This window comes from Plectropomus leopardus, chromosome 14 (assembly GCF_026936395.1).
Source record: "Plectropomus leopardus strain MGB_pleo_1.0 chromosome 14, ASM2693639v1, whole genome shotgun sequence".
NCBI classification, from domain to species: Eukaryota; Metazoa; Chordata; class Actinopteri; order Perciformes; family Serranidae; genus Plectropomus; species Plectropomus leopardus.
In genome coordinates this window covers 6,915,600-6,940,383 of record NC_142189.1, presented here as the reverse complement: position 1 = coordinate 6,940,383, position 24,784 = coordinate 6,915,600, and the positions used below count along the sequence as shown (strand labels likewise).

Below are 24,784 nucleotides of genomic sequence, written 5' to 3'. Positions count from 1 at the left end.
TTGATGTCTGCTTTCACTATCTGAATGCTGTTATGAAAACAGTCAGGCTTTATTTGTACAAATGGACTTTAACACAAAGTGCTTCATACAGTAATAATCATACAATGAAAAAAAACAAAGAATTTACAACACAAACAAGTCTATAAGAGGGATTAGAGTATAGGTTAGGGAACACATAGTCTTCGGTCCCAGGAGGACTCAGTCTAGATTGCCTGTGCACACTACTATTATGATTCGCTGGTAACGCTCCTGTCGATCAGTCTGCTCTTAATGCGACACATCTGATCCAGCTGTGCTTCAAACTGCTGTCTCACCTGCAGCGAAAAGAGACAGAAAGGTTTTTTCCCCAGTAAAAGGGTTTTTGGCACAAAGCATCCATAATTCCTGCCTTTTCTTAATGCAGTAGTCTGTTTGTTGTCCCACTTCAACTTTTGAACTTGTGTTACACTCACAGGCTGAACATTCAAACTTTATTACCTGTTTCAGCAGCTCAAACGGGGTGATGCAAGTATGTTCGCTTATCATATGTCACCACAGTACAGATAGCACTCAGATTATATCATTTTGTGAGTATGGGCCACGTTAAGGTATTAACCATGGGTGTCAGAAGAGTTTTAATTCCTCACCTTATTCATGTTTTCTCTGAGGGGCTTCATGTCAAATGTGAGTGTGGATGCTTTCACCATTGAGTGACAGTTGAGGATGTAACTGCAGAGAAAAATATTTTTTAAGAATCCAGTGATGCAGTCTAAAATCTTTTCATACAAACTTCATGCAGTGGACGATGCTCATAAAGCACTTATTTATTTCAGGCTCTCCTGACGGCAGTAAACCTGTACACGAGCAGTCAATATGTGCATGTGCTCACAGAAGCCGCAGAGCTCACCAGCTGATGTTTGCTTTGTGGAGGAGAAACATGGAGCGAACCACAGCCAAACGCGACGGGGCAGAGTGAATAACTTTCCCCACAGCACAACAGCAGCTGCGACATTTTAGAGAACTGTAGATGCTGAAAGGAAACAACAACAGTAAAAAACAAATGTGACACTGATAAAAACCTATCAATCATGGCTGTAGAACCCATTGAAAAACATAATCATAATCAATAACTTGTAGTAAACGGTATGTGTGACTTATATTCTGTAAGCTTAGTTCAGGGTTAATGCTAAGTTACTTTATCACTAGTAAGTCTAAGAACATCACAAAGACTGAAAAAGTAGTATTGATATTATTTGTATACATTATTGAACTTGTCCCTCATGTTAAAAGTTTTGTGAAGTTGTTTTCTTTAATAGTGTTTTTAAGATGCATAATAAACTGCCTCTTACAAGAGCATTATCCAGCTGAAAAGAATGATAAGGCTAATCGCAGCTCTCCAAAAGCCAAACCCCATTGTTTCTTTTTTTCACTCACCAATTAGCCATTTCCCCTTTACGTCCTTTGTCCATTGAATCACAGACTACCACATCATCGGTTACTCCTGAGGGGAGACAAGCAGCAAGGTACTGATCAGTATCAAATATGGATTAGATATGTCATGCAAAACACAAAGTAAAGAACATGCTTGAATATTAAATTAGCAAAGATAAATAAAAAAATTATATTTCACAACATTTGAGCAAAATACAATAAAAAACCTTATTTAAAAAAAGTTCAGAGAAACAAAATAATAGTGGTTTGAATACTTTCACCCAAAAAATCTCACTCAATATTTATTAGCTTTTTCTATTGCTTTAAACCTCATTGATTTTCTTCAGCAAATGGACAACTACCACCAGCTGTCTTTAACTCTATTCTCTGTGGAAGATTGTGAGTTGAGCTGTAAAAGACAAATTTGACATGCCTCCCCCCTTTTTGCACCAACCCCACCTCTCTTATTAATAATGAACAGTCCCTTACTACCTTTCACATTTTCATAAATGAGGCAATTTGCCAACCTAAACCAAATTTCGTCATATCTAAAAAATGCATACAACTCAATTTACAGATTTAATAGTAATCGGTGAGAGATAAAGTCAACTTACTCAGACAAACGACAGAGTCCATAAATGTAATCTCCCCGCAGACACCGAGGGAGTCCCCCAACACAGTGTTACATTGTAGACAGTGAAGAGTCATCCGCTGCTGGTAGTTTGCTATCTTATCAGAGTGGATACGTTTAATTAAGAGACTTTCGTTAAATTCCATGTTATTGAAGTTTTACGGAGACGAGCTAACTGTTAGCTTAGTTGTCCCGCTTGTTGATTTGAAGCAGAAAGCAGGACGTCTCTTCCTTGTGTTTTTAGCTCGGCGTAACACTGCCACCTACTGGAGTAGTGTAAAAAAAAAACGTTTATAAGCTGTTAAAGTGTATTCGTAAGCATTTAACGTAATAAAACAGGCGGAAAATTAAATAAACTCATGCCAAAATGATTACTTTAATTCAACTTAAGCGTCGGAATTTAAACGTTAACTGACAAAAGGCTCAAACGTTATATAGACCGCAAACATTGTATCTTCGCCCTGATTGGCTGAGAGGTACATCCGGTCATACGCAGGAGCCAATCAAACGGCTCCCGCTGCTGTGTTTTGAAACGAGGGATTTTCAACCGTCGGGCGCTGCCTCAACAGCTCCCCGTGCATGATAAAGCAAACGCGTGTATGCCGATTTCTTCTCCCCAAAACCGGACTAAACTATCACAGCAACATGGATTTTGACTCCATGAAATACGCAGAGTTGAGGAGCATCGCAAAGGAGTTCGGTCTTAAAGCGAATATGAAGGTAATTTTTAAATAAACCGGTAAATACTTGGTGGTAATTGTCCGTCTGTGTTACCGCTGCGGTAACGGTTACTATAAGCTAACATCTGGTTTTGTGTTGGCGAAATATACTTAACAAGATAACATTTGTTTTTTGCTCGAAAACAGGCCGATAAACTCCTGAAAGCGGTCAAACAGCATTATCAAGAAAAGAACAAGGAGGAAGAAGATCAGGTAACGTTAACTCGATCATTGCCATTTATAAAGTAAGGTTTCATAGCTAAATCAGTCTCAAATCATACATTAATATGTGTATATACCAGTGTATAATTGTGCTCTTTTACAGGGACAAAAGAAAGATTTTACCGCTGTAGCACAAGACAGTGCTCAGGAAAATAAAGATGCATCCTGCGAGGAAGAGGTTTCCAGCCCTGCTGTGTTTGTGAACACACGTCGAGGCAAAGGAAAGAGAAAGATCTCTGATACTGCACCAGTGACCGAGAGTGATGCTAAATTACCTCCATGTCCTGCAGAGGTGAATCACTATACATCACAATATACTCAACATAACTATAATCAATTATCATGTGTTTAACACCTGTTTATATTAGAAGGGGAAAAATCAAGTTTGCATCCTTGCTACATGCACTTGTGCATGTATATTCTCTAATCTTTGATGGTACAAATGTGCAAATTTGCTCTAGGATCACTATGCCCAGCAGTGCTCTGTTTTAGCAGTGGTATTCTCTCTCATTGTGGAGGATGAAGAACTCAAACAACTGTTGTTACTTTCAGGGTGACACTGAAGTGGAAGTGTCCAGTGCACCCTGTGGTGCTAAGAAGAGGAAGGTGTCCTCCGCTAACGATTCTGACAAAGGTGAAACTGAGCCTCCTAATGAGCCCCAGGACACTGGCAGTGAGAAACGGCCTGATATTAAGGATGAAGCACCTGTGCAAGGGAATGCAGGTCAGTATGCAAACTCTAACTTTTTTTAATATAATATATTTTGGGGGCTTTTTTGCCTTTAATTGTGAGGACAGTTTAAGCATGAAAGGGGGAGAGAGCAAAGAGGTTGGAATTTAACCTGCGCCAGCTGCAGCGAGGACATAGCCTCTGTACACTGGGTGCCCGCTCTACCAACTTAGCTCCTGGGCGCCCCAGTAACTTAATTATTTTTCTTTGACACAAAGTTATCACCACATACTAATCTCTCATTTAAATCAATTTTAAATCTGTCCAGAGAAAGCACCCAAAGCATCCAGAGGAGGTAAAATCCCTCGTTACCAGGGACTCCAGCAGAAGAGCAAGCCACTGTTGAAACCCATCACTCCTAGTAAGTTGTTTTGGTTTTCTGGTGCTCCCTTCATTCCAGCGTCTTCTTTTGAACAAGAATTCAGAGACCATATATTGGTTAGGAAGACATTTTCACAAAGTGTCAATGATCTTTGCAAAATGTTCCTCTTTTGTAGATTTCAAAAAACTCCACGAGGCACATTTTAACAAGATGGAGTCTATTGACTCCTATGTCCAGCGAAAGACCAAGCAGGTGGAGAGCTTCAGAAGTTCTGTTAAAGAACTGAAGGTATTTAAAAGTTTCTAAACAGTCTTGACTGACTTTATTCAGACAAAATTAAATGTCATGTCTGTAAGTCAACATGTTTTTGTTTTTCCTAAACTTGTATGCGCTTGTCTTTGTTAGAAGCTTTCTGAGAAAACTAAACTGAAGCAGGTTGACGTCAAAACTCAAGTGGTAAGCATCGCCGCCTGCTGAACAGCCATCATTGTAAAAACAATACAGCTGCAGTATATTGATTGTTTTCAGAGTGCTGTGAAGGTGATGACCTGCATGTATTTTACAGAAGGCCAATCAGAGTCGTGCTTCCATGTTCAGCCCGGTCACGCTGAATAAGAGACCAGCTGAGGAGAAACGCAGAAACACGTTGCTCTCGGCCAGTAAAGCTCCTCCTGCTAAATCTGCAGTGAAGGACGATGTTCCTTTCAGACCGTCTGTCCTTTCCACTCGCAGGATCAATGTCCGGTGAGCCACTATTTCTCGCTCACATCTTTGCTCAGACAGAATTTAAATTCTGTAGCCAAACTCTGTTCACTTTCTCAGGAACTTAAGTAAGTAACCAGCTGATGTAGGTGATATTTTGGGCCTCTCAGCCCATCTCATATGGACAAAGTGCCTCCTGCCTCGACCTTCTCTTGTACATAACACTTTTAAAAAGAGGTTTAAAAAAATCTTTTTTTTACAACATAGACTCAAAGTCCTTTTTATGTGGCTTTTTTGATAGTGATCAACCCAAAAAAGACCCTTTTTAATATAATTACTTAATAAACATCTATTCTCATGGACACTCATGTTTCATTGGAAATTTCTTGTTTTGGTTATTATGGTTATAAAAATGGTCTTAATTTTAATTCTGAGTGGTGTTTAAAAACTCTAAAATCTAACTTGCCTTAAGCTGTAGGGACCCTGATGTATTACAAATAAAAACACCTTGCATATGAGACTGCTCACTACTTCTATTTGTATGTGTGAAGATATAAGCATTCACTCCCTTCTCACTTTGGCATTTAAGTTTTCTTTATTTTACAGTGACTACTGTCAAAAAGCCACATCAAATTCCCTTTGACTCAGTATTGTAAACACTAAAACACGAAAGCTTCAAAGTGGAGTGGATACATCTTAATGGCACAGTGTATATCGAGGTTAATGTGATGCTTTAACAGTCACGTGTGTTTGCAGGTTCTCAGAGGCCACTCATGACAATGAGTATAAGAAGTCGCTGGTGAAGACTCCGGCACGCATGTCACTGTGTGTGTCCTCGAGCACCCCACAGAAACAGACCACTGACGAAGGAAAGACCAACAAGAACAACACTCTCTCTGCCACCAAAACAGGTACCTTTTTACTTCACAATTCTTGGACTGATATCTGCATTTGCCTGTAAATATGCATGCAATGAGTAAATTACCTTTTCTTCCCTTAATTCCAAAGGACCGTTCATTTTCACCGGCAACATGAGTACTACAACAACCCCGGGAACGCAGAAGAAGTCAACTTTTGACCTGAAGGCGAGTCTGTCTCGTCCACTCACCTACAAGCCTCATACAGGTACGAAATCACTTTTAATGCCACTGCATCATTAAAGTAAAGCATCAGTGAACACATGAATCCCTGATGTTTTTTTTGTTTTTTATAGGAAAACTGAAGCCGTTTGTTGAAACAAAAGAAAACACGGCAGCAAACAAGTCGCTGATCGTGAACTCTCATCAGAAAAACTACAAACAGCACCAAGTCCAGACCAGGCATGCCTAAAATTAAACCACACTTTATCTGATATTTCTTAGTCTCCCATTGCTTTATCAGTTTCTTATGGATGTGTATGTTTGTTATTTTAGGAACGACCGGAGAGCAAAACACGCAGAAGACCGGAAGCACAAGAAAGAGAATATGCTCGGGGCAAGAAGAGGCCTCGTCATGATGTAAAAATAATGCGCTTGTTCGTGGACGTTTTGTACAGCCTGTTTTTCAAGTGTAAATATTTTGTTGTCGGCAGCTGCAGCTTTCCTCTCTGCAGTCTCTTTTAGCATACTGTTAGGAAGCTCACGCTACCTGCGTCTGTGTACTGATTTTAGATTTGACTCATGGAGTAGTTTTAACACTTTTTGGAGCTCAGAGTGATGCGTTTGTATTTTAATGTGGAGAGAATTATCCACTTTTGCTGCATTTCAAACAGATAATTTTGTTCTTAAAAATTTGATGTGCTTAATGTTTACTCTTTTTTGGGGGGGCTGATAAAAAGACAAAAGATTCCCTTGTATACATTCTGCAATTTAAAATTAAAATTGCTATTAAGGTTTTCCTAAAAAGTGTTTGGACATTTGTGCGCAATCAGGATTTGATAATAAAATGTGTCCCACAAAAAAAATCAGAATTAACAGCCATATTTTTATTATTAATTAAATTCAGGATGATCTGTAGGAGGAAGATGTTTCACATACAGGACCTTAAACTGATTTTGTTGTGGAGGAGCAGCAGGTTAAAGGAACTTTGCAGTAGAATCACTTTGTTTACTGTGAATTAGAAAATGGTTTGCGGGGCCACATTTGGCCTGTGGGCTGCAGGTTGAGTATCACTGGTGTAGTGGCATCTTGACGGTGAGGCTGCAAAACTGAAACTTTTGACTTAAAAGCACATTAAGAGCCAGTGTTTGATTTGTCCGTTCTGGACTACTGTGGAAACATGAGGACCAACTCTGTATGTAGATAAAAACGGCTCATTCTAAGGTAACGAAAACACAACGACCCTTAATTTTAGGTGATTATACACCATTGAAAATAAAGTAATGAATATTATACTCCATTTCTGCCCACAGATCCTTCTAAATCTGACACTCTGGGCATTTAACCAGGTTCTGCAGGTAAGAGATGCCTCACAGTTACTGAAGTATCACAGTTCATGAGCTACAAGTGTCTTTAAAAGTAAGTGTGACAAAAATAATGGATGGTGTTAAACTGATTTGCAACAAGAGGATTTACAAGTACATTTTTTTTATTGACAGTGTCAGTATAACAGTTCATCTGCAGAGTATCAGCTGCTCTCAAACTTCAGGATTCCTTTTGTGCAGCTCATAGGCAAACTCCTCAGTGTGTGCGTAATCTTTGCAGACGCCGATAAAATCGATCTCCAGCTGGAACGGACCGTCTGCTTTATCCCCCAAGGTGAACCCAACGGTGTTTACCTGTAAGTATAAAAACTGTGGTAAATATAAACTGAATTCACAAAATTTGAGCAAAATGTGTTAGACAGCTACAGTTACAGGTTAAAAAATATCCTCAGGCAATGACACAAATGTGTTTCACTGTGCAGCTTTGTTACGGCTTCATTTGTTTAATTATTTGATGCCGTGTTAGAGTGACTTGCTTTACCTTGTCCAGCCAAATAGCATGCTGGGTGTCTTGTATCCTCCCGCGACTCGTGAGGAAGAACTTGGAGAACGGTATCTGCAGATGAGTAAGTATTAGATGACTGCTAACATTTCACATTACACAGAAGAAAAACCATCAAAAGTGCAGCAAATTTGGCAAAAATATTCACCGAATTCAGTTATGCATCTTATTCAACTTATCAGCACTTCTAAGCAGAACATTCATGAGGTTTTTTAATTCATATTTTCCTCACCTTGACATCTTGCCAGTATGGGCCTCCTCTGGTATACAGGAAATAATTGTATATGTCATCCTTTTGGTGAGAGAAGTATGTTTCTGTGGCGATGTTGATCATCCAAGGACGGCCGTCTCCACGCACTCGCAAATGCAGGGTGTTGAAACTGGTCCAATCGTGGTGCTTTTTTCGATCGAATGATGACTAGGAGAGACAAAAATTTTGAACTGTATGAGTGATCCTACTATCAACAATATTAACCCAAGAACAGATTAGTTTTTTTATTCCAATACAAACTTGCACAAATAAATCCCAGAGGAGGAAGAGAAACTAGTTTATAAATTCAGCTCATGTACTGAGGTCAATATTTATTTATTTATATATATTTATTCATTTATTTATTTGTTGAGCTAAACATTTTCAAATGTAAAAGGACGGTTCACCCCAAAATTAAAAATACATATTTCTCCTGTAGTGCCATTTATTAGTCCAGATAGTTTTAGTGTGAGTTGTTGAGTGTTGGAAATATCGGCCATAGAGATGTCTGCCTTCTCCCCAGTAAAATGGAACTAGATGGCACTGGGCTTGTGGTGCTCAAAGTGACAAAAAAAATACATTTTAAAAACTCAACAGCAATGTATCTTTCCTGAAATCTTGACCCGACCATTATATCTATCTGGCAATTATATCTCCAACTCAAAAAATTTAAGATTGATAAACAGCACTACAGGTAAGAGGAAAAATATGTTTTTCAATTTTGGAATGAACCGTCCTTTTAAACATATTTAAAATGGGCCAATAACAAAATGTCCCAGAGTTGCTAAAACACCCAAATTTCCAGAGAAAACAGTGTCCGCTCCAGAGTCCCGGATACTATCTCAGAAAGCTCCCAGCCTCTATCGTGAATGCACAGACTTTATGAAAACAGAACGGCAGGGCACTAACCAGTGGTTGCTTTGAGCGCAGGGTGCAGTAGCCACTGTAGCGTGTTTCTCCGTCCCTTGGAGGAGTCGAGTTCAGAGTCCCGTACAGAAAACAGGTGGTGTTGTTTTTTCCAAGCTTCAAGTGAGCTTCACTATGGCCTCCTATCTCTCGATCTGAGGACACTGTCCACTGCTCCAGGCTCTCCGGACCTCTGAACTCCCACACCACCCGGTTCTGCTCCAGCAAGTGCTCAGAGAGCGGCCTGCCCTCTGGACCAACAAAGCGGTCCGAAAACTCCTTCTTCAGCAGCGCGAGATGCTTCTTAATCCCTTCCAAACCCTTTGAGAAGTCAAAGTTTTTTAGAGGCTGCGAGAGCTTTTCTCTGGTCTGGCCGGGTCGTCTGTATTCACCCTGATACAGAGCTCTTCTGGGGACAGAGAGAGGGGAGACGGAGCGGAGGAGCAGCAGCTGCTGCTGGTGGATGGAGCTCAGCAGCTTCACTGAGGGGAGACGGGAGATCTTTGGCAGAGACATTTCAGTGGTGATATGGACGGTTCACTCCTGAAATACACCACACAGAAAAGTAGCATCATTACTCTAGATTTACAGTATGGTAGTGGATTCTCAAAGTTGAGTTTCTTAGATTTACAAAGAGACAAAATGTTCTGCTAATATTCTGGTTTTATGTTTTCTCTGTATGTGTACAGCCACCTTGGCTTCCCTGTTAGGTGCAATAAAAATGCAAGCTGTTATTATTAATATTATCATGCATATTATTATGTTAAGTATTTTTATTATTATTTGTTTTAGGGAACACAGTTAAGACTAGAGCAGAAACTGTCTATCCACATTTTGCTCATTTTATTGGTCCTGTTAACACATATCAATTATTACTGGACTTGTAGTAACCAATCAGTTGTACTTATTTCTTTATTACTTTTTTAGATTAGTGGTTTGGCAGGCTCTTTAGCTACACTAATGTCTTTTTGATATGTGTTGGTAGAAGCATGTCTTCAAATGTAGTTTTTTTGTGTTTCTGACTCTTTATGGTGCAAACTGGTTTCCTCACTGGTGGTAAGTAAAATGATCCACCTATAAGAGCTGCAGTGGTATGAAAATGAATGGTTATCGTACTGTGTGCATTTGCTTATCAATGATATTGAAAAAAATGCCATTTGACAGAGAATCCCACCTTTATTTTAGTTATTTTGAAAAAAGGGGATTTTTTTACACACTACATTACATACATCACTTGAAGGGTTAACATAACTGATAATAAAAATTATGTAATACCATGACTAATATTTTCGAAGACGATTATAGTACCGTGAAAATATCGCACTGTTGTAACCCTACAATTTATGTAATTATTTTCTGAAAAAAATTGATGACACTGTGCATCTATTGCAGCTGTACACAATCAGCTGTTAACAATAATAATAATAAAAATAATGACTTTATTAAGGACACAGAGAAAGGCTCACCATATTGTACAAAACATAATACACTATAAATACAATATAAAACATTCATAAAAAAAGATACAAATAATATAGCTGTTTTTGAACAAGGTTACAAGGTTTTGAATGTGACTGATTATAATTTTGTCACCTTGTAGAGTATTAAATGATTTATACAGTCGTTATTAGTACTTAGTTACACACACTGAAGACTACATTACGTTCACATTTAAATACATAACTAACGTTGCTAATTTAGATTGTCTTGAAGATCTAATGTTAAAAATGAAAACGTGTCGTATAATCTGTTTCTACTTACTGTGTTCATCTTAGGCCATAAAGTGACGACTTCCGTTCTTGTTTTAGATTAACAAAACCATTAAGACGTCTCTTTTACACGCTGTTATGAATTGGAACAATTTATAACCTTGTCATGTAACGTTGCACTTATTTACGAAACCAAGAAATGCATATAACAAACGGGAAAACAGATTTAGCTTCACTAGTGTGAGGTAGATTTATCGTGGACCTTGAACATAGCGGTGCACCACAGATTCCTGTCCTGACTGACACACTCACTGTCACTATGTAGTTCCGCTCATAGCTAGCTGCCAATGTCCTCAAAACCTACGTTTTTCTTTATTTAAACGCTATTTATAATGTAACTTGATATACAGTAACATAAAAATGAATTTTATTACACGGACGCGTATAAAACTCAGCCTTGGCTACGGTTTCAACAGCACCGCGCATGCTCAGTGCTGCCTTTGTGTGGCTGACTGCAGAGCCAACTAGCCGATAGCAACAGCGGCTAGCCTCAGACGACACAGAGGTAGCTAGCAGGTTAGCCGCGCCGCTAATCATGGTGAATGTAAAGAAACGGAAAGGTCGAGTCGTGATTGACTCTGACTCGGAGGACAGTGCTAGCGACGATAATTTAGATCAGGTAGGTGCGCTTTTGTAAAATATTTTCGTTACAACAGATCGCTAGTTTAGTTGTCAACACTTTGAGGTGAAGCTAATGTGTGCTAGCCGACTGCGCTGTGGTTCGCCTCGCTTGAACAAGCTGAGAGCGGGCCTATCTTGTTTACAATCTTTGCCTCCGTCTTTCAGTCTATTCCCCAAAACAAATAAACGTTTAATTGTTTCTCAAGTGGTTTTTTGAGGTATTCAGGACGAGAGGAAGTCTGAGGTTGTACAGAAAGGAGCGTCTTAGCATCGGCTAGCTAAGTTATGCTAACGTTAAGGTTACATTCCGAGAGATGGACTCAACGCGAGCAATCATGCAGTACTATGTTGCCACCAAAATTCCGCGCCACGGGCCTGTTATTGGTTTCGACTCGCTTGACTACGGCTGAGTTGGGGGTTTAATTGTTAGGTTGTAAAGTGCATGTTTGTACACACACACTGGAGCCGTAGTGGAGTCGCTCCTGAAATAGCCAGAAGAGCCTTATCTGCTGAATGACGTCGTTGTCAAACAAGCGCTGGCAAGCTGACTGAGGAGCTCAACATGTCAGTCTGAAGATGTGTACAGGAGCACTGCCTCAGTGACTGTGATCACAGTTTACCTCCCATGTATACTACCTGACAGTAATCTCCAAAATAGTTGAAATTTAGACACAGCCCTCACACAGGTAGTAAAAACAGGGGAGTAGAAAACTTGAGAGAAGTACGTCCTTGTTTCCTTAATTGCTCAAATCATCTGTAGGGTTTTTTTGAAAGTTGACCACTGCTCTAAAGTTGTGTTTTGAAATTACTTTGATGAGGAGAGCTGTCCACATTAAATATTTGTAGTATTTATTTTATGGACTGATAAGTGTGAGTAGTGGTCGACAGATTATTGGCCTGGCTGATTATCTGCTCCAGATTTTTTAATTTCAGTTATCACCAATAACATTAACTTATAGGTGCAAAGAAAGTGTCACCATAGAGGAACTTCTAATTTGTAAAACGCCAGCGACCTATTTTTATTTATTCATTTTTAATTAAGTTGCTGGAAACTTGTATATGATGTTCAAAGTTTCAGTTTACATTAAACATTTGTCAGAGGCATTTAAACAAAGTTTTTTATTGAAGTTATATAAATATATTCCAAATTCTAAATTTTCATTGTTGTTGTAAATGCGTATCAGTTCCTTATATTGGTTATCAATCTCATTAAGTTCTAATAATCTGTATTGATACTGACCCCTAGTTTACTTTGTTGGTCAAATCACCTGTGGGTTTGTTTATAAAAGTTGGTCAGTGCTCTACAATTAATTTTTGACATCACATTGATGAAGAGAGCTTTCCACCAGGGGTCGACTGGTATTGTTTTTTTTGGGGCTGACACTTTCTTATTAATTGATTTTATTTGTTCATTAAAATAAACCACTACAGATGATCCGCAGAATGTCAAATATCGGCCAGAACGATAATCTGTCGACGCCTACTATCCATATTTAATATTTGTAGTATTGAATTACTGGAATGATGAATGTAAGGTAGATGCCCAACTTTGTCTCTCCCAGTACTAATCCTAAAACTTCAGCTATGCCACCAAGTTTAAAATCTGCAGATCTCAATGTTTTGAACTCACTATAATCCTTTTTTTCTTCTTTTTCTTTAAGTAACATGGGGCCAGAGATTTTTAGTCGCACAATAAATTGAGTCGCCCTCTGAATTAACCCCTTTTGATTTGACCAGAACTTTTCCTACATTTTAATTTATATGAGTATGTTGTAATATGTTTTAATAAACCAGCCATTTAGGAGACAGGGCCTGTCTAAGTTGGCTGCATATTAGAAGACCAACCTAAAAACACAGATATCATCTCCAAAAATAATCAGAGCTGTATGGTTTTCTGGTCATCAGAGAGCTAACAGACATGGTTATCCACAATTTTTAATACTTTTCAAATTAAATATATGCACGTTAGGAGATTTGTTTGTCTTTATGAAACTTAATTTACAAAAAAGTGATTATAATCAAAACAGGTGAGGTCAGAAAGTGTTTGATTTTTGATGGATTGTCCCAGCAGAAACACTGAACTATGACACAGACGTTAGGACTATTTAATGTGAATTTGTCACATCAATATCAATACAGTCCCCTGGATCAGGCATCCCTACCGACCTGTTTTTACATTAAAAAAAAGGAATTCAGCTATGTGCACGGACATTTCTAGGGTTTTGTCAGTTAGTTTCACATTCTTGCTTTAGTGTGTGATCATGACGTATTCATGCCCAGTTAAGAAGTAATGTCTTGAATCAAAGTTTTGCATAAATCCAGTTAAAACAAACACACAAACTGACTGCTGCTGAACAAAAATACAACCTCACTCTGGAGCACTCAGTTAGATTTAAAGCCTTGTCTTGGCAGTCAACTGTGTTTTGGGAGTTTGTCCTGCTTTATGTATTTTACAAAGTTGACCCGTCAGTCCTTGAATATAGTCAGGGGCCATATGCATCTCTCATTTGAATGTAGCTTGAAAAGTTGGATCCTCGTGTGTCCTCCATGTGGTTTTGTTTATTTTAACCTATATTTAGAGATGCCCACTCCAGATTTGATGATTCATATCACATTTTATTGCCAAGTATGAGGAGGGCCATGCTCGCAGGAGGCATTTTCCCTCCTTTTCCTCCTCTTTTACTAGATGCTCTCCCTCATCAATCTCATTTTCAGGAACTCTTGTCGTTGGCGAAGAGGAAGAGGGTTGATTCGGGTGATCAGGAAGAGCAGCCGGTTAGCAAACCTGCAGCTTCTACAGACTCAGAGACATCAGACAGTGATGATGAGGTATGACAGTTTTCATATTTGCTCTAAAATAATCATCTTTAATGATCTTTTTTTGTATAGGACCTTTTGTACATAAAATGCAGCTCAAAGTGCTTTACATGCCAGAGTACTAAAAATGAAAACCTAACAATATATAGAAATATATATATTTATATATATACATTTATAAATATAAAAACTTATAAATAAAATACAATCTTTATCCAGCACATGGATGCCATAACTCTGGAAATTAGTTACAGATAGACCAGAGGTGGAAAAAAAAAGAAATATTAATATAAAAGTAATATTAAACAATAAAAGTCAAAACAGTAGAAGCGCATACAAAGCAGAAAACAGAAAAGAAATAACCATAATATGTGATAAAATTGGAATTCAATCAAAGCAGGAGCATAGAAATGGGCCATGAGCTGCTGCTTTAAGCTTTCCACAGAGGTTGGCTCTCTTATATGTTTGGGCAGTCTGTTTCAGGCCATTGGTGCATAAAAAGAGACTGCTGCTTTACCATACTTGATGTAATACATTTTTGGTACATTAAGCAGGCCGGCACCGGAGTGCCTCAGATAAAAGAATTTTAAAAACAAAGTTAAAGAATTTTAAATGAATCCTCAGTGCTACTGCAAGCCAGTGTAGCTAAAACTGGAGTAATGTGATCTCTCAACCTGGTTTTTGTTAAGACTCTGGCTGCTGCATTCTGTGCTAATTGTTAAATCCATACTTATTTTGGGTGGACCAGTAAAAAGTGCATTGCAATAGTGCACATGTGAAAAGACAAATGCACGCGTCAACTTTTTGGCATCTTCAAGAGAGAGGTAAGGTCTAATTTTAGCAATGTTTTTGAAGAGAAAGAAGGCAACTTTTGTTCCATTGTTAATACGTGATTTAAAGTCCAACTCAGATTTCACTTTTCAATTTGAGACAAAACAAAATGTTGAAAACTGAGTTTAAACGTGTCAGAGTTTGCATGTTATCATCAAGCATTTTGAAGTTTAACAGATACTTTCTTGCCAAAAGAATAAGACCGCTATCCTCTGTCAGATGCAGTTGTTTGATAACCAAAATCTGATTTTTTTAGTGGACTGTGGGTGGCACCAAAGGCAAAAAGAAGGTTAAGCCAGGGAAAGGGTCTGAGAAGAAGAACGCCACAAAGAAGAAGGTGAATAAAGCGACGGCGTCAGGCAGCTCAGATGGAGACAGCTCAGCTGAGAGCTCTGCACCAGAGGAGGGTATGTTTTCAGTGTTTATGGAGAAAATATACTCTGTAAGCAGCCTTACTCAATTTCTGTGTGTAAAACCACAGTTGTTTCAGTAGCTATGTATGATAAGAACTGAGGAAGCTGCTGTGGTTGCGGCTGTACAGATGCCAATTCACAGCTCAGCAGAATGACACATGTCCTCAGGTTAACAGCATTTTACATAAAATACAAAACAGAGCGGCGCACATTCGGACATGTAAATGACTCTCATATCGCCACAGTAAGATATCCACAGGTATCAGGCGGCTGGGATTAGGTGACTCACTCACTCATCCCTTTATCCTTGGCTCGCACACAGTGTAACATCCAAGCTATTGTTGCTCCAAGTGCGGTTCACGGACCAAATGTGGCCCTCAGAAAACTTTTGTGCAGCCCCTGAACTTTGACCAGAAATGCGTGCATTATATTTTAATAATTGTGGTCTGGGGGTCGATATTTGGAACAGATATGTATTTACAATAAAAATGAAAATATTTCTGTTGAAATTTAGAATTTGGAATTTACAAACTCCAACACAAAACTTTGTTTAAATGCCTTCAGCAAATGTTTAATCAAAACAGAAACTTTCAACGTCCTATACAGAAAGTTCTTTGCATCTTTTTTTTAAGTTCAGTAAAACTTAAAAAAAGAAATGAATGAATAAAGATGGCCCTCGAGGTTTTACAGAGTCAAAGTTCCTCCCATGCTGACACTTTCTTTGCATGCATTGCAGACTGCCTTTCTTGGTGTTGGTTGAGTATAATATGCGCACTTATCCATTAATTAATTTTAGCGGCAATCATTAAAATAAGAGGCTGATACAGGTAACCTGCAAAATGCCAAATATTGGCTCAGATAATCGTCCAGGCTAATAATCTGTTAAAATATATCTCACATGCATACACACACGCACACACACAGCAGTTCAAACATACATGCACAGTACCTGTATATACATCACTGCTCGTAAGCACTTGCACAGAGTGAGTGCGCAAGTGAAAATTATTGCACATAGAGTATTTTACAGCAAAAAAAGTTGTGTTTGGGTTACTGTATAAGGGCTGAACTCTGATGAATGATTGCTGTTTGTTTTTATCTGCTCTTTATCAGGTGAGGTGTCTGATTCTGAGAGCAATAGCTCGTCCTCCAGCTCCGACTCGGACTCCTCCGAGGACGAGGTGTTCAGGGACGGCTACGACGACGACTTGATGGGAGACGCGGAGGACAGGGCTCGCCTGGAGCAGATGACGGAGAAGGAGAGAGAGCAAGAGCTGTTCAACCGAATTGAGAAGAGAGAGGTGCTAAAGAGACGGTGAGCAGGGACGATGAGAAAGACGAGCAGGAGAAATTCATCTCAATTTTGTTTCATTTGAAAAGGGAGAAGTTGGGGTGATTTCTCTCAAATTTCTGTTTCTCAGCGACATGTTGCAATAAAAATGAGATTGGTGCATAGGGCAGAGTCTGGTGTTTTTGTGTTGCTGTGTGTGCTTGTTTGATGATCAAGACTTTGTTTGTTTTGACAGTTTTGAAATCAAGAAAAAGCTGAAGACGGCAAAGAAGAAGGAGAAAGAGGAGAAGAAGAAGAAGCAGGAGGAAGAGCAAGAAAAAAGGAAGCAATCTCAGGTTCAAGACACACAAGTGGTGAGTCCAGTTTCAGGCACATTTTAAACCATATAAAGACAGATATTATGTAAAAAGAAAGAAAAAGGGTGTCACTGTGCTCTACTCCAACGACCAATTCCCACTGAAGACATTTTTAGAAGCTTTTTTTAAAAAAATGTAATGTAAATTTTTATTGGAATAAAAACTGGTGTACAGTGTACAGCATAACATACTTTCATCATTTTCTTTTTTTGTCTTAAAATCAAAAATAAATTAGAAGTATATGGTGTAAAATTATTCATACATGCAACAGTGATACTAATAGTTCTTTTTTCTGAAAAGAACGAACAATAAAAAAAGAAAGAAACAAAAAAGAAGTGATCAAAGTAAAGAAATTGATAAACTCTAATACAATAATAATAACTCTAAAAAGGTCTGACTGCACACATGTAAACATGTACTCTTAAAGAAAAGAAACAACAGACTCACAAATTTAGAAGCATTTTTAACGTCTGTTATTTGGGTGTCTGATGGAACAGTTTCAATTTTATAACATGTATCAATCCACACAGAGACACTTAAAGTTTTTTGAGATTTTTTTGCATTTTGAGAAGCCTTATCTGCCTAGACAGCTGTGTAAATAAGATAAATATCCTGCTGTATATTTGTTTGTAAGTTATCAACTGCATCTACACTGACTGATCAAGGCTCACAGTCTGTCTGTTTCACTACATGGAGATTCTCCTCACATGCTAAAATGGGCGGGGAAGTAAAATCAGTGAATCCACACATAAAAACACTGTTGATTTCTCCACATTTCTCCCTTTGCGTCAGTATATTTCTGCTATCAGCCTGGTGAAGGCAGGTTAGCCAGACACAGTTTATAGGGCACAGTGTTGGTGTGAATTGGACAGCAGGATAGATATAAATATAGATATAAATATAGATATAGACATCTTTATTGTCACTGTACAAGTACATTGAAATGGTGATGGAGCAAACCTATAGATGCATCAAATCTTGGAAAATAAGTAACAAATACTATACACTTAGTCAGCTATACAAATGTACAAGAAAACACTATATAGTATAAAAACAATAAATAATTAAGATGAAATACATTAAGAATAAAGTACATAAAAGGTAAAATGTATTGGATGGCAGAACACTTACGAGTTGCTCACATCGAGCTTACGTCCTGCTAAAAGTGGCGAATTTTAGTAAGAAACTGCAGACATCTACGTTCTTTTAGAATAAAAAAATAAAAAAGTTCAAGTCCACAGTTATCTCTATTGTGACAGTATTTTGGATGATGCCTCACAATACCTTTTATATGTTTATTTTTGTGTTGATTGCATTGCATTTTTCTTGCTTTTTCTCTTATTGAATCAACCTTAAAGATAGACTAACGTTAGTGGCATCTTTACACCTTTTTTTAATCCTTATTCTATATCCTGTCACTACATCTGATCATATTATCCACATCTCTCCAGGTCATGTCACACAACAAGGAGAGACGATCCAAACGCGACGAAAAACTTGACAAAAAATCCCAGGCCATGGAAGAGCTCAAAGCTGAACGTGAGAAGAAGAAAAACAAAACAGGTTGGTGTGATTTTTTTTTTTAACTTCTCATGATCTGATTCTTGTGACGCGTCAGTTTGTTCCAAAAGCCGACGTCTCATCTCCTTGTTGAGCAGCTGAACTTCTCGCCAAACGTCAACCCCTGAAGACGAGTGAGGTTTACTCTGACGATGAGGAAGAGGAGGAGGAAGATGACGACAAGTCATCAGTCAAAAGTGACCGCAGCTCCCGTTCATCGTCTTATGATGACGACGAGTAAGTTGTCTTTTCGGCACAGGACCACGCTTTTCTCTTCTTGTTTTCTAACCTCTTGACTGTGTTCTGCTACAGAAAAGAAGAAACTCCACCAAAGTCGCAGCCGGTTTCGTTACCAGATGAGCTCAACAGGATCCGGCTGTCCAGACACAAGCTGGAGCGCTGGTGCCACATGCCCTTCTTTGCTAAGACTGTGACTGGCTGCTTTGTGAGGATAGGGATCGGGAACAGCAGCAGTAAACCAGTTTACAGGGTAAGCTTGACTTCTGCAGAACTTAAAAATTAAGTTTAAGAATAAAATTGCAGTCGTTACCGGGTGTAGTATCCAGTGTAAAAAAAAAAAAAGGACGTTTTTAGCTTTGACTTCGAGTCAAGGTTTGTCTAACATCATTTGGGAGGTTGTTCCAGGTTTGTGCTGTATTATAATAAAACACTGCTTCATCATATTTTGTTTTAACTCTTTGGACGGTCAGTAGGCCAGCGCCAGAAATTTGCTATTAGAATTAGCATGAAAGAACAGACAGAAATTAGCCTTTTCTTTGTAATCAAGATAGTCAAGTTTGGGATGCTTTAAAAAAAGATGTACTTAAATTAAGTCTGATTAGTGAAGTTTGATTTCATTTATGTTCCTTGTGGTTAAAAGGTTGCTGAAATTGTGGATGTGGTGGAAACGGCAAAAGTTTACCAACTTGGATCAACGCGAACAAACAAGGGATTACAATTAAGGTGAGTACACAGTTACAGGCACTTTATTCACTTTAAAGTAGAAAATCAAGAATCAGGTAATGGACCTTCTCTTCTGCTTGCCCAAAATGTGACCTTTTGATTGTAAATCTTCCTCAGGCACGGCGGTGACACGCGGGTGTTCAGGCTAGAGTTTGTATCGAATCAGGAGTTTATGGAAAACGAGTTCATGAAGTGGAAAGAAGCCGTAAGTGTATTTTTTAAAAAAAGCAAAAACATGTCGTCTGTGATATCAGTTAAATTTGGAACTTGAGCTTTTTTCAGAGATGCACATCTATTCAGGCTCTAAAGAAAGACAGTATGAGTTGAAATTTCGGGTTTTGATTCATTTTTCTTTTTTCAGATGGTTGTTGCTGGAATGCAAGTACCGACTCTTGACGAAATCACCAAAAAGGAGCAGTCCATCAAAGAAGCTCTTAACTACAAGTTCAATGACAAAGACATAGAAGATGTAAGTCTGTTCATCTGGATGGTGAACTGATTTATCTTGACCTTTTTTATCAACATTTTTTTTATCTTTATTTGCTGCAGATTGTCAAAGAGAAGGACAGATTCCGAAAAGCGCCACCCAATTATGCCATGAAGAAAACGCAGTTACTCAAAGATAAGGTAAAGGAAATGACTGTTTTTGCTGACAGCAAATTTTCCGAGAATGCATAGTAACTTCAATCTATCATCTGTTTTTGCGATATGGCTCTTTTTTACTCACTTTTGTGTGTTTTGATTGAAGGCCATGGCTGAAGAGAGTGGAGATGGCGACAAAGTCAAAGTGATTCAGGATGAGCTGAACGAGCTTGAGGAAAGAGCAGAAGCACTTGACAGACAGAGAACCAAGAACATCTCTGCCATCAGGTACACAAGCTGCTGTTATAAAGCATTTTTACATTTCTCTGCAGTTATCGATAAAGTAAAATTACTGTAAAACTAATGTAAACAACTGAAAAAATCTTGTAAAAGCTGCAGAAGTCATTCTCTTCTTCCTTTGACAGTTAAAGACGTTACAGGTGGCTGCAAAGGAAATTACTGAAATTGCAGCTGTTTTTTTTTTTTTTAAATTTAGTCCACAATTTTTCCCATATTTAAATAATACAATGCAAACAACATGCTGGAATTGAAATGTTTCTGAGGATTATTTCATATAGTGTTTTTAGATACACAGTTCTTACTATAATGACTAACTGATTTTGTTTTAAAACAATTGTTTTTTTATATGTTTGTATGCTTTAATGCCCAAAAAACAGTGTTCTTATACTGTCCACCTTTATGTGCCTGTCATCCAGCTACATCAATCAGAGGAACAGAAGCTGGAACATCGTTGAATCTGAGAAAGCTCTTGTGGTAAGTGTCCGACTCCTTAATCATCTTCTTTTATAACTGTAATGATATTTACAGGGGACCTGTTACATTAATTATTGGGTTCATACTTGTATTTTGGGTTTCTAATTGAACATGTTTGCATGCTTTAATGCTCAAAAACCTGCTATTTTTCTCATACTGTCCGCCTGAATATACCCGCACACACAGTCTGTCTGAAACTTCAATTTGAGCACAAATCTCCATCGGTGCCTGGACGGATGTTTTGGCACCCTAAGATCTATTGTTGTCTAAGTAACATAACAAAAGTATTGTAGTATTATTGTATTGTGCATGTTGTTTTTATTATTTCACTGAAAACTGTGTTTAGGATATACTTTGTAATATGGACGTGCTTTAAAACTGATTTGTTGAAACCTCCGTGTTGCATCCTGATCACATCCTGCAGTTTCTGTTTGCACTGAAAGGGTGTGACATAAGTACGACAGACATGTTTCCAAAGCGCAGAAAGGGAAGTTTATACTTTTTTTACGTATCTGAAAACAGTAGTCTCTAATGGTTTATTCACTGTCCACCAAGATTTTGAAACGCTGCCTCACGTTTCATGTTTTCCTGATGTGGCAGCTCTTAAATGTGACATTGTTTAGTCATGCTGCGGTTCTCTGAAGAGCCCTCACAGCAGTGTATAGATAGTACATAGTATATAGTATAGTATAGTATAGTATAGTATAGCTCAGTGTGTCTCACAACAACATAAGCCTCTGAATGTTCCCAAAACAGTGTGTCAACTTTTCTGCAGTTTTGGTTATTATAAATCAGTGAGAGCTCTAACCCGTAATGCTATTAAAATAACCATTTTTTAAATGTATTATCTCACAGGCTGAAGGACAAAATTCTAAAAACCAACAGATGGACCCTTTCACAAGAAGACAGTGCAAACCCACCATGGTGTCAAATGTAAGATCTCTCTAACATGATGTTTTTTATTTCTATACGTACCAAGTAATAAAGACAGCTGAATACAATCTTTTTTAAACTGTCATTGCTGTTTTTATAGGCCAGAGACCCGTCAGTCCACGCAGCTATTCTCGCTCATCTGAACCAGAAGTACGGCTCTGGGTCAGCACAAGATCCTTCTGGTGGAGAGAAGAACAAACTGGTAAGCAGGATAAAGTACTTAGAGACGCTCCCAGTGCTTCACATTCAAGATGTTTGGAGAGTAAACTCACAGGTGGTTAGAAGAGGTGCAAACAATGCCCGAATCCTGGTTGCAGGCCAGTTCCTCTTGAATCACTGCGATAATTTTTCACCAGCTGAGACATGTTTTGTTTTGTGTGTCCAAGTTTGAAATAATCACAAAATGGACGCTTATTTTTGGAAATAATCTGAAATATTTTGCTTAAAATTTAGCCAATAATATAACACTTAAACTTTGTCTGCTAAATGTTATGAGAAATACTTTTGTTTAAAAGGTGTGCCTCAGTTGCCACTGCAACTATTAGGAGGAATTTAAGGATTTTTTGTTTTGCTTTACCAGAATAAAGTTGAACTGTCAGTATTAGTGCCAGGCTAAAGAAAGGATAAATCAGAGGAGGAAGTTTTTTCTGTGAAGTGTATGTAAAGTAAGGAGAAGGCTGAAAATAACTTGCAGAAAGAATGTTTTTTAATTTAAAAAATTCTCTTTCTGCTTCATTACATTTACAGGGTCAAGCGAACCCAAAAGACAAAGATGTCCCCAAGCCAACCACTGACCTCTCAGAAGACTTGTTTAAAGTTCATGATTTTGATGTTAAGATCGACCTACAGGTTCCCAACGCAGGTGAGATTTTTTTTTCCCCCATTGCATTATTTTACTCTCTCTAAATGTATGTTTATCTTGTCTGTGTTGCAGAGGTGGTTGAAGTTTTTAACCACAGCATTTTAGAAACAAGCCGTTTTAACGTTGCTGTTGTGCTCTGCAGAGGCAAAGTCTCTCTCCGTGAGCTCCAACGCGCTGCCGGTGAAGGACGGCGCTCCCCGCAGGTCCCTCAACCTGGAAGACTACAAGAAGAGGAGGGGGCTGATCTGATGTGGTCGTCCGTCTTTCAGAAACCACATTGCATGAGTAATTGGCTGCGCAGAGAGAGAGAGAGTGTGTCTGTGTGTCTGTCTGTCTGTCTGTGTGTGTGTGTGTGTGTGTGTGTGTGTGTGTGCGTGTGTGTGTGGTTGAGAGAGTGAGCATTAGTGTGAGTGAATGACTCCCGAAGGACGTGTTTGAATGTTGAATACAACGAACTGTTTATCCAAACACAGAGGAAATACTGATTCAGCAAAGACAACATTTTTCTTAAAGGATCTCTCTCAGAAGAAACTTGTCCAGGTATTTGGGTTTTTTTTTTTTGTTTTTGCATTATCACACACAAACTCGTATATTGGGTTGTGTGGTTTTTTTTGTTTTTTTTAATGTATTTAATGTCTCCCACTCTTTGGGTCTTCTGGAGTCCGCTCTTTGTTTTTTTTTTTTTGAAAGGACGCCCCGCTTTTGGATTATTACCTTGAGCAAGGACACTATTTTAGAGGACTTAGATCGTTGAGGCATTTTGAAATTACTGGACTGGTAATCTTAACGGAGTTGCTCACCAACAATGAATTACTGTTGTAAATCCCCACACTCATCATCATCTGCCCTTACAGTCCATCCCGATTTTGACCAGCCTCGTGTTTTTTTCTTTTTCGGAGTGTTGATGATCACCATTTCAGACTCGACCACGACGGCGGCCCTCCACGGCAGATGTGAAAAGTACAGTTCATGTCAACTGGACATTTATCACTTTTTAAGTCTTTGAAACGACCCGATTTAAGAGGAACCCTTTTTTATGACTGGCCTGGTTATAAAAGTGTTATATTTCTGTTATCTCTTGGTTGGTTGTTCATGGGATAACTCCCTTGCCCTTAAATCCCAGAGCAGATTCTATGTGTTATCAATTGTGTCCATAGTCAGTTCCCGTATTGATGTGGCATGCCATGTAAATATGCATTTTGGAGTGAGTGCGGAAAAAATAAAGAGGCACTGTTTCATAACTTCTGTCTCAGTTTGCCTTGTTATTAATCTAAACGTGAGACTTCAGCAACAAAAGTCACCTGCCGACGTTATTTCATCGCTTAAAGATGAAGCTGAATGACCTTATTTCATTGAACTAGTTAGTGTAATGAAGGACATTTTCTATATGTTTGTGTTTAATTATTTTTTTTTAACTCAAATTAAACCATACCTCGCCACTATCCAACTTAAGTCTTACCAAAAGTTTTTAACCCATTGAAACCTGAGCAAATTGGCCCGATTTCCTTTTGAAAAGCATGGGAAGAAGGCAACAAGCAATACAGAAAATTAGTAAAAAGTACAAAAAAATTACCTGAAGATTTGTTTAAAAAAAAACAGAACAAAAACCATTTAAAAGATAAGGAGAAAGAAAAAAACCCAAATATTCATGCAAATTCTATAGCATAAATATATTTAAATTTATGATTATGATATGAAAATATTCCTCCTAATCTTTGTTTTTCTTAATTTAACTCTAGATATTTTATCCTAGCTTCTTTTTTTCCTTTCTTTTTTTTTTTTTTTTTTTTTTGTTTAGTTCTCCAAATCTACAAATTCTCGCAATATATGGAACATTTCTTACCAAGTTGCTCTTTGCCTTTTTACCTATGTTTTTTTTTTTTAAGATATTAAACATATTTTCTCAGGGTTTAATGGTTTAAACACTTGTGAGAGGCATCTGAAAGCAGCACAAGAAAAGTGATGTTGATCCAGGTTTTAAAGAGTTAAAGGTGAACAGTCGGAAGATTAAGTATCAAGATAAATTACTAATCACTAAATCGTCTTTGTTTATTATCGTCTTACATTTATATATTATGATATTAATGGGAGTGTAGAAATAAGCAGGAGCTGGGTGATGCGCATTGAACTCTCATTGGTTAATTTTTGCTCAGGCTT

General features: G+C 38.1%; 4 protein-coding genes across 4 annotated transcripts; 2 read left to right on the top strand and 2 right to left on the bottom strand.

Moving 5' to 3' along the window:
• Positions 1 to 21: 21 nt before the first annotated feature.
• oip5 (opa interacting protein 5) lies at positions 22 to 2,446 on the bottom strand. The gene is made up of 5 exons (XM_042500118.2): positions 2,025 to 2,446; positions 1,414 to 1,480; positions 887 to 1,009; positions 627 to 708; positions 22 to 314 (listed from the first exon to the last, which is right to left on the bottom strand). Exons 1-5 carry the CDS (start codon positions 2,185 to 2,187, stop codon positions 228 to 230), a joined length of 522 nt encoding a protein of 173 aa, XP_042356052.2. The 5' UTR covers positions 2,188 to 2,446; the 3' UTR covers positions 22 to 227.
• A 114-nt stretch (positions 2,447 to 2,560) lies between these two features.
• On the top strand, positions 2,561 to 6,941 carry nusap1 (nucleolar and spindle associated protein 1). Its single transcript, XM_042500105.2, has 12 exons — positions 2,561 to 2,761; positions 2,908 to 2,973; positions 3,086 to 3,274; positions 3,535 to 3,706; positions 3,981 to 4,073; positions 4,210 to 4,322; positions 4,440 to 4,490; positions 4,600 to 4,778; positions 5,493 to 5,647; positions 5,745 to 5,861; positions 5,950 to 6,055; positions 6,149 to 6,941. The coding sequence occupies exons 1-12, from the start codon at positions 2,621 to 2,623 to the stop codon at positions 6,234 to 6,236; spliced, it is 1,470 nt and encodes a 489-aa protein (XP_042356039.2). The 5' UTR covers positions 2,561 to 2,620; the 3' UTR covers positions 6,237 to 6,941.
• Positions 6,679 to 11,006, bottom strand: ndufaf1 (NADH:ubiquinone oxidoreductase complex assembly factor 1). The gene is made up of 5 exons (XM_042500109.2): positions 10,617 to 11,006; positions 8,859 to 9,398; positions 7,932 to 8,117; positions 7,679 to 7,753; positions 6,679 to 7,491 (listed from the first exon to the last, which is right to left on the bottom strand). The coding sequence occupies exons 2-5, from the start codon at positions 9,369 to 9,371 to the stop codon at positions 7,351 to 7,353; spliced, it is 915 nt and encodes a 304-aa protein (XP_042356043.2). The 5' UTR covers positions 9,372 to 9,398; positions 10,617 to 11,006; the 3' UTR covers positions 6,679 to 7,350.
• A 78-nt stretch (positions 11,007 to 11,084) lies between these two features.
• On the top strand, positions 11,085 to 23,868 carry rtf1 (RTF1 homolog, Paf1/RNA polymerase II complex component). Its single transcript, XM_042500104.2, has 18 exons — positions 11,085 to 11,243; positions 13,961 to 14,074; positions 15,150 to 15,300; positions 16,420 to 16,621; positions 16,833 to 16,950; positions 18,405 to 18,516; positions 18,612 to 18,750; positions 18,826 to 19,003; positions 19,394 to 19,476; positions 19,594 to 19,681; positions 19,838 to 19,945; positions 20,026 to 20,103; positions 20,225 to 20,346; positions 20,775 to 20,832; positions 21,688 to 21,765; positions 21,866 to 21,967; positions 22,513 to 22,627; positions 22,770 to 23,868. The coding sequence occupies exons 1-18, from the start codon at positions 11,160 to 11,162 to the stop codon at positions 22,874 to 22,876; spliced, it is 2,037 nt and encodes a 678-aa protein (XP_042356038.1). The 5' UTR covers positions 11,085 to 11,159; the 3' UTR covers positions 22,877 to 23,868.
• Positions 23,869 to 24,784: the final 916 nt, after the last annotated feature.

Excerpts from the sequence above, each read along its gene's own strand:
- oip5 (XM_042500118.2), bottom strand. The coding sequence starts at position 2,187 with ATGGAATTTAACGAAAGTCTCTTAATTAAACGTATCCACTCTGATAAG. Across the intron at positions 1,481-2,024 it reads GGACTCTGTCGTTTGTCTGA|GAGTAACCGATGATGTGGTA; the intron begins GTAAGTTGACTT and ends GTCTCCCCTCAG. Across the intron at positions 1,010-1,413 it reads AAAGGGGAAATGGCTAATTG|CATCTACAGTTCTCTAAAAT; the intron begins GTGAGTGAAAAA and ends GTTTCCTTTCAG.
- nusap1 (XM_042500105.2), top strand. The coding sequence starts at position 2,621 with ATGATAAAGCAAACGCGTGTATGCCGATTTCTTCTCCCCAAAACCGGA. Across the intron at positions 4,779-5,492 it reads ACTCGCAGGATCAATGTCCG|GTTCTCAGAGGCCACTCATG; the intron begins GTGAGCCACTAT and ends GTGTGTTTGCAG. Across the intron at positions 5,648-5,744 it reads TCTCTCTGCCACCAAAACAG|GACCGTTCATTTTCACCGGC; the intron begins GTACCTTTTTAC and ends TTAATTCCAAAG.
- ndufaf1 (XM_042500109.2), bottom strand. The coding sequence starts at position 9,371 with ATGTCTCTGCCAAAGATCTCCCGTCTCCCCTCAGTGAAGCTGCTGAGC. Across the intron at positions 7,754-7,931 it reads CATACTGGCAAGATGTCAAG|ATACCGTTCTCCAAGTTCTT; the intron begins GTGAGGAAAATA and ends ACTCATCTGCAG. Across the intron at positions 7,492-7,678 it reads ATGCTATTTGGCTGGACAAG|GTAAACACCGTTGGGTTCAC; the intron begins GTAAAGCAAGTC and ends TTATACTTACAG.
- rtf1 (XM_042500104.2), top strand. The coding sequence starts at position 11,160 with ATGGTGAATGTAAAGAAACGGAAAGGTCGAGTCGTGATTGACTCTGAC. Across the intron at positions 19,682-19,837 it reads TCATGAAGTGGAAAGAAGCC|ATGGTTGTTGCTGGAATGCA; the intron begins GTAAGTGTATTT and ends TTCTTTTTTCAG. Across the intron at positions 20,347-20,774 it reads AAGAACATCTCTGCCATCAG|CTACATCAATCAGAGGAACA; the intron begins GTACACAAGCTG and ends CCTGTCATCCAG.